Consider the following 13,416-nt stretch of genomic DNA (forward strand, 5'->3'; position numbering starts at 1 on the left):
ATATCCGTATAGTATACATTTGGTATAGGTAGGCCTATATACATCGCTGTTTCGTATTGCACGTGTGAAAAAGCAATGTCCATTTTGTATGCACATCCCAACGTTCTTCTAAATTACGTCTGATTGTGATGATCATGAAACATCAGTCATTTTCTTCTTTGATGATTCTATACTCTATAGTTACCAAAGTCAATATGAACATATCAACAGAATTACATTTAGATAAATGTATTCAATATGTGATCTATCTTTACATATGTTTTATCTTGTGTATTGTGATGTGTTTGTTTCATCTTGTGTAAGTTGGATCCAAATGAATTGAGTGTGGACTTTGGACCACAATCCCCCCCCCCTTGCGTAGCTCGATACGTACTAAGCTTCGATTCCTGTAGTTATATATAATGATTGGACAGAATGCCTTGATGATTCAATACACTTCATGTTTTGTTCAAATCTGATAGCCCACTACTGACGTCAAAAATCACGAGGTCTAGGATTACAATTACATAAGCTCATTTTGATTTGCTTTTGGGTTTTCTTTCATAATGGATGATTCCCCCCCCCCCCTCCTTGATATTATGATTATTGAACATAATTACTGACAGTTTTTCTTTTTGTTGTGTTGTGTTGTAATTTGATTTTATAGAAACAATCTCTTCAAACGATTGCAATGAGCTTGAAAAGAAAATTAATTTCTTGTAAACACACTATCAACCATGGATTCGCTGCAGCCACTAACGTCATGACTGTCACGTGACGGTATTTTCGCTGAAGGAGAATAACAGACGATCTTTTAAAAAAATAAACACGGTAATTCAAAGTTGATACCTTTCTTGTTGTGATATTTGTTGTGTTATGTATGTGTTAGTATTCTTCTTTTTCTTCTTCTTCTTCTTCTTCTTCTTCTTCATCATCATCATCATCATCATCATCATCATCATTATCATTATCATACTTCTTCTTTGACTAGAGAACTTATGTAAATGAAATGTACTCTTTATACAATTCATTTTAGAGTTTATTTCCATAACCTATTTTATTTTCATATAGCCTAGTTTATTTCCATATCCTAGATTCTCGACAAGAAGTTGGGAATAGCAGGGGAACACTGTCAGTCTCTCACATGTGTCACTTTTAATCTCAGCAAACTTATCACACGTACATGACTCTATACATAGCAGATTGGAATAATTTATGTGACAAAGGTATTTGAAAATTGCACAGCAATTCTTATTGACTTGTATTTAATAACGAGGCCGGCTGGATATCTGCAGTAGCAATATAATGCAGTATCGTGATAAGCCATGATTTTTTTTTTAAATCTTAATCCATGTGAGAAGGAGGGAAAAATATACGGGAGACTGACATCATAAGTGAAGCTTGACTATAAACAAATGAAGAGTTTGTTTACAAAAACCGATAGGTCCATATTTGTCAAATGGAGATATTTGCGATTAAAGGTCAAGAAAAATAAAGAGAATAATAAGATTTTTTTTTGCTTCTTTTGACCATAACTTCAAAAATGTACCTTTATGTGTAGTGACCAATATATCATTTAAAAGGTATTATTTTGTACTTTATGACAGATACCGTCAAGGATACCGTACTTCAAAATCTGCAAAAATGGACTTATCGGTTTTTGCAAACAAACTCTTCAAATATAAGATAATACGAGTCTCATAGGAAGAGTCATTAATATAATATCTGTATGCAGAGTTTGATCGCAAAACGACTTAACTCCATTTCTGCCAATTTGATATGTTTGCGAGTAAACCTGCTAAAAAAACAGCGAAGATGATAAGAAAACATGGGCTGTTTTTGATCACAACTTCAAGAATATTTCTCGTTATGCAACAAGTACAAGGTATCCCCGGAAATGGTTTACATTTGCTCTTTTTGATGATGAACTTACCTTAAGATATTAACAAATGGCACTTAACTCGTTTTGCAATCAAACTTTTCAAAATTAATGGTACGATCTCGTGTCATGCGGTTTGCCCAGCAAAGAGTTAGAGCAAGAAATGACTGCGATATATTAATGATAATTATGTCTTTTATTTCCCATCACCCTGAATGATCTTTAAATTGACTTTGATATAGGAATTATGAAGGCAGGCAAGGGCCGATCAACATTGAAACAAACTATACTGCTTATGAAAGAAACCAGGCAATGATGTAATTATTTTTCTTTTCCTGCAGACATTTTGGCCCGACCATTGTCTTTGTTTGAAAGGTTGTTAACCTGCCGGTTTAAAGGTCTCAAAGTGGATCATCGATGAAACAAAATAATGCGGCGAACTCATGCCCGAGCGCGTGAAGCAAGGATTAATGGATAAACATTTGATTATTCAACTCTTAACTCGTGTTCGAAACACGAGGATCTTTCTTTTCTGTTCGTTTTAGTTACTGTTTGTGGAGTTCCTAGCTAAGACACTCCCACTCAAACTCAACAGATATGTAAACACGATCTGTTTGGGAATAGGCTTAGTTAGTTTAAGGAAGCACTATGTGTCAAGGCTCGTCTAGTTATGCTTTGTTTTATCCACAGAGGTTATGAAATAAAAGCTCTCGATACTATATAAATTGCCCAGTGAGTGACCTGGTCCAACACAATCTGTCCGGTCAGGAACGGCGAAGAAACATCAGCAGAATACATCGCACATCGCACATCACAAGCATATCCTTTGCTTCTCGCATGTGAGTTGATCATTTATTATTTAGTGTATTTCTAAAATCTAATTCACTATTTCGTTAACGTCTGTGATATATGCTCTTCTTTGTTTATCATTCTATTATTGTGTTCGTCTACGAATTTGTTCACTTTTTGTTATATGAACAAGATTTGTCATTAATTGTTTTGGTGACACTCGGGCCCCAATCTATAATATATACTTTCTGAGATATATATTCTATATTGAAATTAATGATAATGGAAACATGGATATGGTATATGATTTATAGGAGGAACGAAATTAATATCTTTACCAAGGGGTATTCTAAGGGGTATTCCCCGGAGTATTCTAATATGTTTGTTAAGAAGTAATCTATGCTGCCTATCACCCTGTAGGAGCAGGGTGCTCGAACTTGTATGAGAATCATACATCATGGAATGATCGTATATAAATCTAGTCCTATACAATTCCCAGGATAGCCTCTTCGTTGCTTAAGTTCTAAGCACAGTCATAATATGCTACTCCTCATATAGTAGACCTATTATACCAAATATCCCTTTGTACTGCTGCGGTCAATATAAGAATTAAATGATTTTGATGAAACATCTTGATGTCCAAGATTATTCATGCGTATCTTTCTGGAACTTCATTACTATATATAAATAAATAAATATATGTATATATATATATATATATATATATATATATATATTATAGTATACTTGAGTCAGAGCCTCAAACACAACACCCAAAGGACATTCACTTTTATCTATCATGATTTATGATCATAACAGAGAAATCCTCAAGATATCATCATGGCAAGACTTCTCGCAAGCGTCGTCCTCCTCGTCGTCCTCTCCGTCAACCTCTGCCACGCGATCAAGCTGAAGGCTCCGGCTCCCGTCGAGGCCAAGGCCAAGGCCCCCCTGCAGCCCCGGTCCGAGTCGGGCCCCAGGCAGTGCAAGGGCCTCGAGTGTCCCCGATACACCGTCATCAACGATGGAGAAGTAAGTACTGAACTCAGCAATATCTAAATTAAAGCGAACACTCTTTGATTGATTTGTGACTACATCCCTGTACGTTTTGTGATTTACAGTTCAACTCAATTCAAATTTATTTCCAATATCAGCGCTAGATATTTTTTTTCGATTCAATAATTACAAAATTGAATTGTAATGCAATATCATATATATGTATATATATATATATATATATATATATACTACATAATGTAATATACAGATGTAATATATTATAGATTATTATATTTGAAATACATATTATTTAAATATACATATATGTATATTTATAGATCATTATATTTGATAGTGGGAAAAACATGTAAGTGTATAACCGATATCAATTTTTGTTTCACAAAGTCATTGTGTTGCTGAGAAAGAGAAAGTTCAATACTTCGAAGATTTTACTTTCTTACTTTCTTTGTGTAGCTGCGTCGTATACATTTTTTTTTCGACAGAAAGTCGATGATGATAGACAAGACAGAAAAGAAGGATTCTTTCCCCACAACCGAATGCTCTTAAGGAAGGACGGATTGAAAAGAAAATAATGGGCTAAATCATAATCACAACGAAAATCGCGATTTCCGGATTCCACTTTGGGATGAGGTTCTTAATCGTAAGTGATCTATTCAGGAGAGGTAATAATCGTTCTAATCGAATCCACAAACAAACCTCCCTAGATGTGCCTTTTACCCAACATCGAATTTCGTTATGTGCTTACAGGGCTACGAGGAACGCCAGTATGAAGCTTCAATGTGGGTCAGCACTGAAATCATGAGCATGAACTACGAAAGCGCAGTGAGCGAGGGATTCGACAAACTTTTCCACTACATCGACGGACACAATGACCGAAGTAAGCTTGTGAAACAATAATTAAAGCAATCTGAACTGCCATCAATTGTTACAGATCAAATGTATAACAGTTCTTCGTTAGCTGTTATTACGTCTGTGCATACCAATCGCATCCTGTTTCATACTACCTGTTTTGTTTTGAAAGAAAGAAAGATATTATTCAGAGGGGTAAAGGTTCCGATGCGAGTTTCTTCACTTTGTCTCCCTCTACAACTTGAGTTTGTTGTGTTTTGTTTTGTTGCGGATGATTGCATCATGCATCAATTTATCTTTTCCACTTGATTCCATTCTTTAGTTATTGATTACGAAATTCAATGACAAAACTATGCAAAGATACGAAGGTCCTATATACCTTGTCAAAAGCATACGAAGTATATAAAACAAAGAAGTTTAATATTATCTAGATGATGGCGGGAAGAATTCTTATGCCTTAAAACTGGATAAAGAAGACTGGATAGTAACTATATCATCGTCAAAACTATATTTCCCCCTGAAAACATGTGATGATATGTGTGAAAAGCATAAGAGCGTCTTTAAAATGATAGTAATGATCGCAGTGACAAAGATGATAATTTTAATATAATGTTCATGATACAAATGTAATGGTGATAATAATTGTTAGTAGTTAATATAGTAGGCATATCATAATAATGTTAATAGGGATACTGCTACAAGTACTCAACAAATGTTACTCAAAAAAATGCATTACTACTACTAACAGGTTACTTACCATATACACATGTAATAACTTATTATAATATTGATGATAATGATAGATATATCAATGACGTATATACGTCACATATATCTTCCTGTTCAATTGATGTCTGACTTTCATCCCTTTTACAGAGGAGAAGGTTGAAATGACCGCCCCGGTGGCCACTCGAGTCATCCCCGGCCAGGGTCCCGCCTGTGAGAGCAACTTCACCATCCACTTCTTCGTGCCTTTCGGTGTCCAGTCCAACCCACCTCAGCCCAGCGATCCCTCCGTTTTCTTCACCAACTACCCGGCCTCCAGAGCTTACGTCAAGTGAGTTAAATACACTGGATTGTAACCATTCTATAAACCTCCCCTTCTAATCACTCTCTTGCTCCTACCACTCCTTCTCCTCCTCTTTCTCTACCTCCTCCTCCTCCTCCTCCTCCACCTCCTCTTCCTCTTCCTCTTCTTCCTCCTCCTCCTCATCCCAATCATTCTCCTTCTTCTCCCCCTTCTCCTCCTCCTCTTCCTCTTTCTCCTCCTTCTCTTTCTTCTTCTTCTTCTCCTCCTCCTCTTCCGGCCTCCTCCTCCTCCTCCTCTTTCTCCTCATCCCAACCATTCTCCTTCTTATCCCCCTCCTCCTCCTCCTCCTCTCATCTTCCTCTTTCTCATCCTCCTCCTTCTTCTTCTCCTCCTCCTCCTCTTCCTCTTTCTCCTCTTTCTCATCTTCCTCCTCCTTCTCCCCTTTGTGCTGCACCTTGTTCTTTTTTCTTTTCGTCATTATCCAAGCACTTTATCTGTTTCTTTTCTATTCTTCCTCGACCTCTGTTTCTTTTTCTCTAGCGTTTTATGCCTTTATCCTCGTTATCCATCCATTTTTTCTTCCTTTGTCCCTCCTTCTCTTTCTCCTATGACTTGTTTGTCTTTCCTCTCATCATCATCCACTGTCCTTTCATCTTTTGTAATTTCCTATAAACTTTTCCTCATTCTCTAGTAGGCCTGCCTTCTTCACAATTTTTTCTTCCTCATCCCCTGCCTCATACTCTCTTTCATCTGCTCTACCTGGTCAACCCCCCCCCCCCATTGCTCCTCCTCTTTTGCTATCTTCTTGTTTCCCCTTCATCATCTCCTACCCCTCCCCCCTCCTCCTCCTCCCCCTCCTATTCATCTTCCATGTATGGTATTTGCGGCAATGCCGTCATACGCTGTGAAAGTATTGTTGTATACATCACTACTTACGATAGCCTACGGGGCTAATTGTACTTGGCAGAGCTCAAAGAAGTGAAAGATTGCCCTCTTGTGTTGGCTGGTGTCGCTTTAAACTATGCGGTAGAACCGAAAATGGATAGATTCAATGTCGGTATAGGGCTCACACCCATAAATATTTCCCCATAGGGACGTGTGTTAAAAATCAAATTTCAAAAAATTCTGTAAAATAGCTGGGAGAAATGAGGTGTTTCAGCTTCACTAACCTGGATAAGTTAGATGTACCCTTTCATCCATCAAATTCTCTGGGTGGATAATTCAGTTCAAATTCTGTTCAGGGGTACGAAAAGCCAGACTACGAGTTCTTGTCACTCAAAAAGTCACCCATTTTCCGTGCACGTACCCAATGAAATATAGTCCCCTCAAATTCCACCAGAAAAGCTTTCATCTTCTAACCAAAATGCAATTTGTAGAGGAATTCATACTCAATATCTACAGCTATTCAGTTTTTTGCCAAACTGCATCATTGATTTTTAATTAATTTTTTTCTTCATTTATTTTGGTATCTTTGGTACGAATTTGTGAAGGGGTTTCGGACATTCCATTGTATTTACGGGTGTGAGCCCTATAGTGAAGGTCATATTTCTCATTTGACTTTTAAACATCATAAATGTGTTTTTGATGATATTTGCACCTACATCATATGGGAAATTACACATTCTAGGGTTATAAAGCTTCTCAAAGGGACACTTTTGAAACTCACACCCTTTGAGGTTTTTTAAAGAAATAAAAATGTAGTGTTGATCAGTTCTTCATAAGATGAATACCTAGAAGCAGGCAGTAATCTTTGATTATGGGGGTGTCATCATCACATTATTGCCTACAAAATACTTGAAAAGACTTTGTTCTGTCAAACAGACTAACTTTATGAATTTTGACCTCTTCCAGTGGTAGCCAAACAAAGAAATACATTAAAATAACACAGTCATTCAAAGTTGTGTGATACTGATGACTGCTATGTACAAAGGTCTATCTATACCACAACAACACAACAACATAATAAGAAAACAAATTATAGCCAAACAGAGTTGGGGGGGGGGGTAGAGGAGAAGGGGGGGGGGGGGTAGGAAGGGGAAGGGGGGAGGGAGGAAGAGATCTGACACAATACAACAACATAAACCAGCAGAATTTGTATGGGATGAATACTTCCCATAGACTTGTGTGCATTGCATACATCCTCTATAGGGCTCACACCCATAAATATTTCCCCATAGGGACGTGTGTTAAAAATCAAATTTCAAAAAATTCTGTAAAATAGCTGGGAGAAATGAGGTATTTCAGCTTCACTAACCTGGATAAGTTAGATGTACCCTTTCATCCATCAAATTCTCTGGGTGGATAATTCAGTTCAAATTCTGTTCAGGGGTACGAAAAGCCAGACTACGAGTTCTTGTCACTCAAAAAGTCACCCATTTTCCGTGCACGTACCCAATGAAATATAGTCCCCTCAAATTCCACCAGAAAAGCTTTCATCTTCTAACCAAAATGCAATTTGTAGAGGAATTCATACTCAATATCTACAGCTATTCAGTTTTTTGCCAAACTGCATCATTGATTTTTAATTAATTTTTTTCTTCATTTATTTTGGTATCTTTGGTACGAATTTGTGAAGGGGTTTCGGACATTCCATTGTATTTACGGGTGTGAGCCCTATAGTGAAGGTCATATTTCTCATTTGACTTTTAAACATCATAAATGTGTTTTTGATGATATTTGCACCTACATCATATGGGAAATTACACATTCTAGGGTTATAAAGCTTCTCAAAGGGACACTTTTGAAACTCACACCCTTTGAGGTTTTTTAAAGAAATAAAAATGTAGTGTTGATCAGTTCTTCATAAGATGAATACCTAGAAGCAGGCAGTAATCTTTGATTATGGGGGTGTCATCATCACATTATTGCCTACAAAATACTTGAAAAGACTTTGTTCTGTCAAACAGACTAACTTTATGAATTTTGACCTCTTCCAGTGGTAGCCAAACAAAGAAATACATTAAAATAACACAGTCATTCAAAGTTGTGTGATACTGATGACTGCTATGTACAAAGGTCTATCTATACCACAACAACACAACAACATAATAAGAAAACAAATTATAGCCAAACAGAGTTGGGGGGGGGGGGTAGAGGAGAAGGGGGGGGGGGTAGGAAGGGGAAGGGGGGAGGGAGGAAGAGATCTGACACAATACAACAACATAAACCAGCAGAATTTGTATGGGATGAATACTTCCCATAGACTTGTGTGCATTGCATACATCCTCTATAGGGCTCACACCCATAAATATTTCCCCATAGGGACGTGTGTTAAAAATCAAATTTCAAAAAATTCTGTAAAATAGCTGGGAGAAATGAGGTGTTTCAGCTTCACTAACCTGGATAAGTTAGATGTACCCTTTCATCCATCAAATTCTCTGGGTGGATAATTCAGTTCAAATTCTGTTCAGGGGTACGAAAAGCCAGACTACGAGTTCTTGTCACTCAAAAAGTCACCCATTTTCCGTGCACGTACCCAATGAAATATAGTCCCCTCAAATTCCACCAGAAAAGCTTTCATCTTCTAACCAAAATGCAATTTGTAGAGGAATTCATACTCAATATCTACAGCTATTCAGTTTTTTGCCAAACTGCATCATTGATTTTTAATTAATTTTTTTCTTCATTTATTTTGGTATCTTTGGTACGAATTTGTGAAGGGGTTTCGGACATTCCATTGTATTTACGGGTGTGAGCCCTATAGTGAAGGTCATATTTCTCATTTGACTTTTAAACATCATAAATGTGTTTTTGATGATATTTGCACCTACATCATATGGGAAATTACACATTCTAGGGTTATAAAGCTTCTCAAAGGGACACTTTTGAAACTCACACCCTTTGAGGTTTTTTAAAGAAATAAAAATGTAGTGTTGATCAGTTCTTCATAAGATGAATACCTAGAAGCAGGCAGTAATCTTTGATTATGGGGGTGTCATCATCACATTATTGCCTACAAAATACTTGAAAAGACTTTGTTCTGTCAAACAGACTAACTTTATGAATTTTGACCTCTTCCAGTGGTAGCCAAACAAAGAAATACATTAAAATAACACAGTCATTCAAAGTTGTGTGATACTGATGACTGCTATGTACAAAGGTCTATCTATACCACAACAACACAACAACATAATAAGAAAACAAATTATAGCCAAACAGAGTTGGGGGGGGGGGTAGAGGAGAAGGGGGGGGGGGGTAGGAAGGGGAAGGGGGGAGGGAGGAAGAGATCTGACACAATACAACAACATAAACCAGCAGAATTTGTATGGGATGAATACTTCCCATAGACTTGTGTGCATTGCATACATCCTCTATAGGGCTCACACCCATAAATATTTCCCCATAGGGACGTGTGTTAAAAATCAAATTTCAAAAAATTCTGTAAAATAGCTGGGAGAAATGAGGTATTTCAGCTTCACTAACCTGGATAAGTTAGATGTACCCTTTCATCCATCAAATTCTCTGGGTGGATAATTCAGTTCAAATTCTGTTCAGGGGTACGAAAAGCCAGACTACGAGTTCTTGTCACTCAAAAAGTCACCCATTTTCCGTGCACGTACCCAATGAAATATAGTCCCCTCAAATTCCACCAGAAAAGCTTTCATCTTCTAACCAAAATGTAATTTGTAGAGGAATTCATACTCAATATCTACAGCTATTCAGTTTTTTGCCAAACTGCATCATTGATTTTTAATTAATTTTTTTCTTCATTTATTTTGGTATCTTTGGTACGAATTTGTGAAGGGGTTTCGGACATTCCATTGTATTTACGGGTGTGAGCCCTATAATCATAATCATATTCGTTAAATATGAATTCGCTGATCTTTTTCTTTCTTTCTTTCTTTTGTACTCATGCTTCAGACACCTGCCGAAAAACATAAACTTCTTTATTCAATACTGCTTTGTATAGGAATCCTGACGTCATTACATTTCACATTAACAATTTTCAATGTTTCATGTAATTTACTATTCAATATTTAATTCACGTCTATTTCGTTGCCGACTAACCGGGTCGGGGAGCAGTCGATGAACGAAGTTAGCATCACTGCTATTATATAACTTCTTCTTACTCTTGCAAAAAAAAAAAGGGGGGTGCGTTCGTTTTGTTAACTATATAGAGAATCGTCTTCTGTTTATACAGGACCTAATCACACTCTTATCTCGAAGTTTGTGATTTCAGTAATGTCATTAATGTGTGGTTCTAAAAGTCATTCCATTTTGCTTCCTATACTGCAGTAGCATGCAATAAATCAATCATTATTACCGTGATCATTGACTAAGTCATTGCGTGGTTCTTGTTACCCCAGGTCGTTTGGTGGCTTCGCCTCGCAAAACGACTGGATCTCCGCCGCCTCCGAGCTGGCCGACGCGCTCGACGCCTCTCAGACGTACGACAGCTCTTACTACTTCACTGCCGGCTACGACAGCCCGTTCACCTTCTTCAACCGCCACAATGAAGTCTGGTTCATCGCAAACTAATTGACGACCATTACCACTCACGTATTTATATCATAATTACACACTTTGTATCATATTTGTGCAGAGTCAGAGCGGTATTATCCATGTGAGACTGAGTTAATTATTTTTTGCAGATTTATATTGACGCAATTCAAGTCTTCTTTGACTGTTTGAGAAACTTTGGGAGCAGTTTAGAATGACGACGCACAATTTCGCGGGAGCCGCACTCTTACTTTGGTAGCCGAGGTATAGTAGGAGCACACACTTCAGAAAACCCATTTTATATTTTCTGTTATGGTCCTTTATGAGGTCATTTATGATGTAATAACAAAATCATTTTGATATGAACGACGACAAAAGGGTGCGGGGGAATAGATTAGTTAACGAATATCAAAACAAAGGCCTTATAAAAAAAAATTGAGGTTGTTTTGTTTTGCTTTATTAGGAGACCAGAAAGATGTGAAAGACTTACACGATGTTAAACGTTGTTTAGTTGACTAGCTGCAACATACATGTTTTTCTTTGTAAAGGCATCAATAACCCACCCCTCCCCCCCCCCGAAAAAAAAAAGAAAGATTCAGACCAATTAAGAGCATGCAACCTAACGGCTTTCGGAAAGTAACGTGGTATGAAAGGCACCTTCAACATCATTCTGTGCTGACACGTCGTAGTACAATATACTGCATGTGTCAAGCACGCACACACACATAGTATAGCTTACACAAAATTGTAGTCATCTACCACACGGCATCATCCATGCGTTGATCACTTTATGTAGTTTTGATGAGTTCATTAACTTCGAATGCTTGCAACCTGGCCAGGCATGGCTTCCACTGAGTCAATATCGTCTGAGTATCGAATGGAGTAAATGCTTCAAGGGCGGATGAATGACGTGTCGTTACACACACAATATCATAGCAAACTGTCGATTGCATGCTAATTAGGCCTCAGTGATTGCTTCTGCAGTCACGAAAATTTGAAACGGAGTATCGGACGGGGGTAAAGTCTCCTGGATATTGAAATAGTTTCATGTTTTGAGTCACATTGTAAGCACTGTGGAAGGAATAAGAAGCGTAAAACGATGACACGAGCATAACTTTAGAGAGAAATAGATATTTTATTGATGCGTATTTATACTCCTAATTGTTTGTACGAAGATGGTAAAGGAAGAATATGTGCTAAATTGCATATAATCATTGTTTGTGAGCAGTAAAGGTTTATTATCACTGAATTATTAAAGAGGAGGAGGAAGAAGAATATAAGAGGAAGCAAACGAAGAAAACGCAAAACAGTCTCATTTAAATTCGTAATGTGCACAAAGATTTAATTTATATATTTACATCTTTTCTTTTCAAAACGAAAGTTCATTTGATAACGTATGTGCAAAATGACTCATGCATGTCCCATCCTGAAATAGACCGATCAGACGCTCTATGAGGCACGTAGCAGAGGAAGAAAGGTGTACATTTTAGGGTAGACAATTTGTGCGCATTCGCAGAGAACGGTGATTAGTTGGCATACCAGAGCCATACGTCACTGCGTTTATCTCTTAATGGTACACCAAATCAAACACCTTTAAGCAAGTTACTACGATACACAGAACGAGGTGTCTATGCTAGCAACTATAATGGGGCCTACACTGTCTTGTCTGCTCCGACTTTCGTATTGAAGATGGTGTCTGTATATTATGACTGTGTCCTTTTCAGAACTGTGAATTGTAACTATGATCATGTGTTATATGCAGTCAAGCTCATACTGCTCTTTGTACAGAATCTATGTAAATAAAGACGCTTGAAGCAAGTAATATGTTCATATACCAAACTACTTTATTGACCCCGTGTTGTATTATGACGTCAAGTGTCTGGGATGGTTCAAAGATTATACAATAGTCGTTTAAGTATTGACAAAAAATGTCGAGTAACACGGAAGTGGTTCTGGAATGATGATTTGAACACAATTATATCTCAGTGGTTAAGTTTCAATACATAATTACATCGTGAACGCGCAAAGACACACGTGATCTGGCGAAACACGTGTATTATCACAACAATAATGTGCAACTCCGTTCCATGTTCAAGTTAGCCTTAACATGAAGAGTACTGCTGTGCCAAAGTCATACACGCATGTGTATATCCATGACTTTGGCACAGCAGTCTAATTACATTCATTCTTACTGTACTATACAAAATACATTGTACATCTATTATAATACATAAAGACAATGGAATGGATACATTTTAAGATACTGAGCTATGAGGATGTGGCTGTTGCCATGGCAACGGAAGGCAAGCACCCACAGAGATTATATTAGAATTATGTGCTGCAATATTATTTCGTTAAGTCATGTAGAATCCCCAAAACCTTCATACAATAATGGCAATTGGCACAGCAGGATTTGAACCGCTCACAGACA

General features: G+C 37.4%; 1 protein-coding gene across 1 annotated transcript; it reads left to right on the forward strand.

Annotated features, from left to right (window-relative positions):
• The first annotated feature begins 3,487 nt into the window (after positions 1–3,487).
• Positions 3,488–11,024, forward strand: LOC139736361 (heme-binding protein 2-like). The gene is made up of 5 exons (XM_071647116.1): positions 3,488–3,574; positions 3,632–3,679; positions 4,415–4,544; positions 5,393–5,573; positions 10,853–11,024. Exons 1-5 carry the CDS (start codon positions 3,488–3,490, stop codon positions 11,022–11,024), a joined length of 618 nt encoding a protein of 205 aa, XP_071503217.1.
• The last annotated feature ends 2,392 nt before the right edge of the window (positions 11,025–13,416 follow it).

The sequence above is a fragment of the Diadema antillarum genome, unplaced genomic scaffold, assembly GCF_040938485.1.
Source record: "Diadema antillarum isolate AM-2024a unplaced genomic scaffold, OU_Dant_1.0 seq00000637_RagTag, whole genome shotgun sequence".
Lineage (NCBI taxonomy): Eukaryota > Metazoa > Echinodermata > Echinoidea > Diadematoida > Diadematidae > Diadema > Diadema antillarum.

What these genes read in the sequence shown, in the direction of transcription:
- LOC139736361 (XM_071647116.1), top strand. Translation starts at nt 3,488, where the DNA reads ATGGCAAGACTTCTCGCAAGCGTCGTCCTCCTCGTCGTCCTCTCCGTC. An exon ending in AGCTGAAGGCTCCGGCTCCC is followed by an intron (nt 3,575 to 3,631) that starts GTCGAGGCCAAG and finishes GGCCCCAGGCAG; the next exon opens with TGCAAGGGCCTCGAGTGTCC. An exon ending in CCGTCATCAACGATGGAGAA is followed by an intron (nt 3,680 to 4,414) that starts GTAAGTACTGAA and finishes ATGTGCTTACAG; the next exon opens with GGCTACGAGGAACGCCAGTA.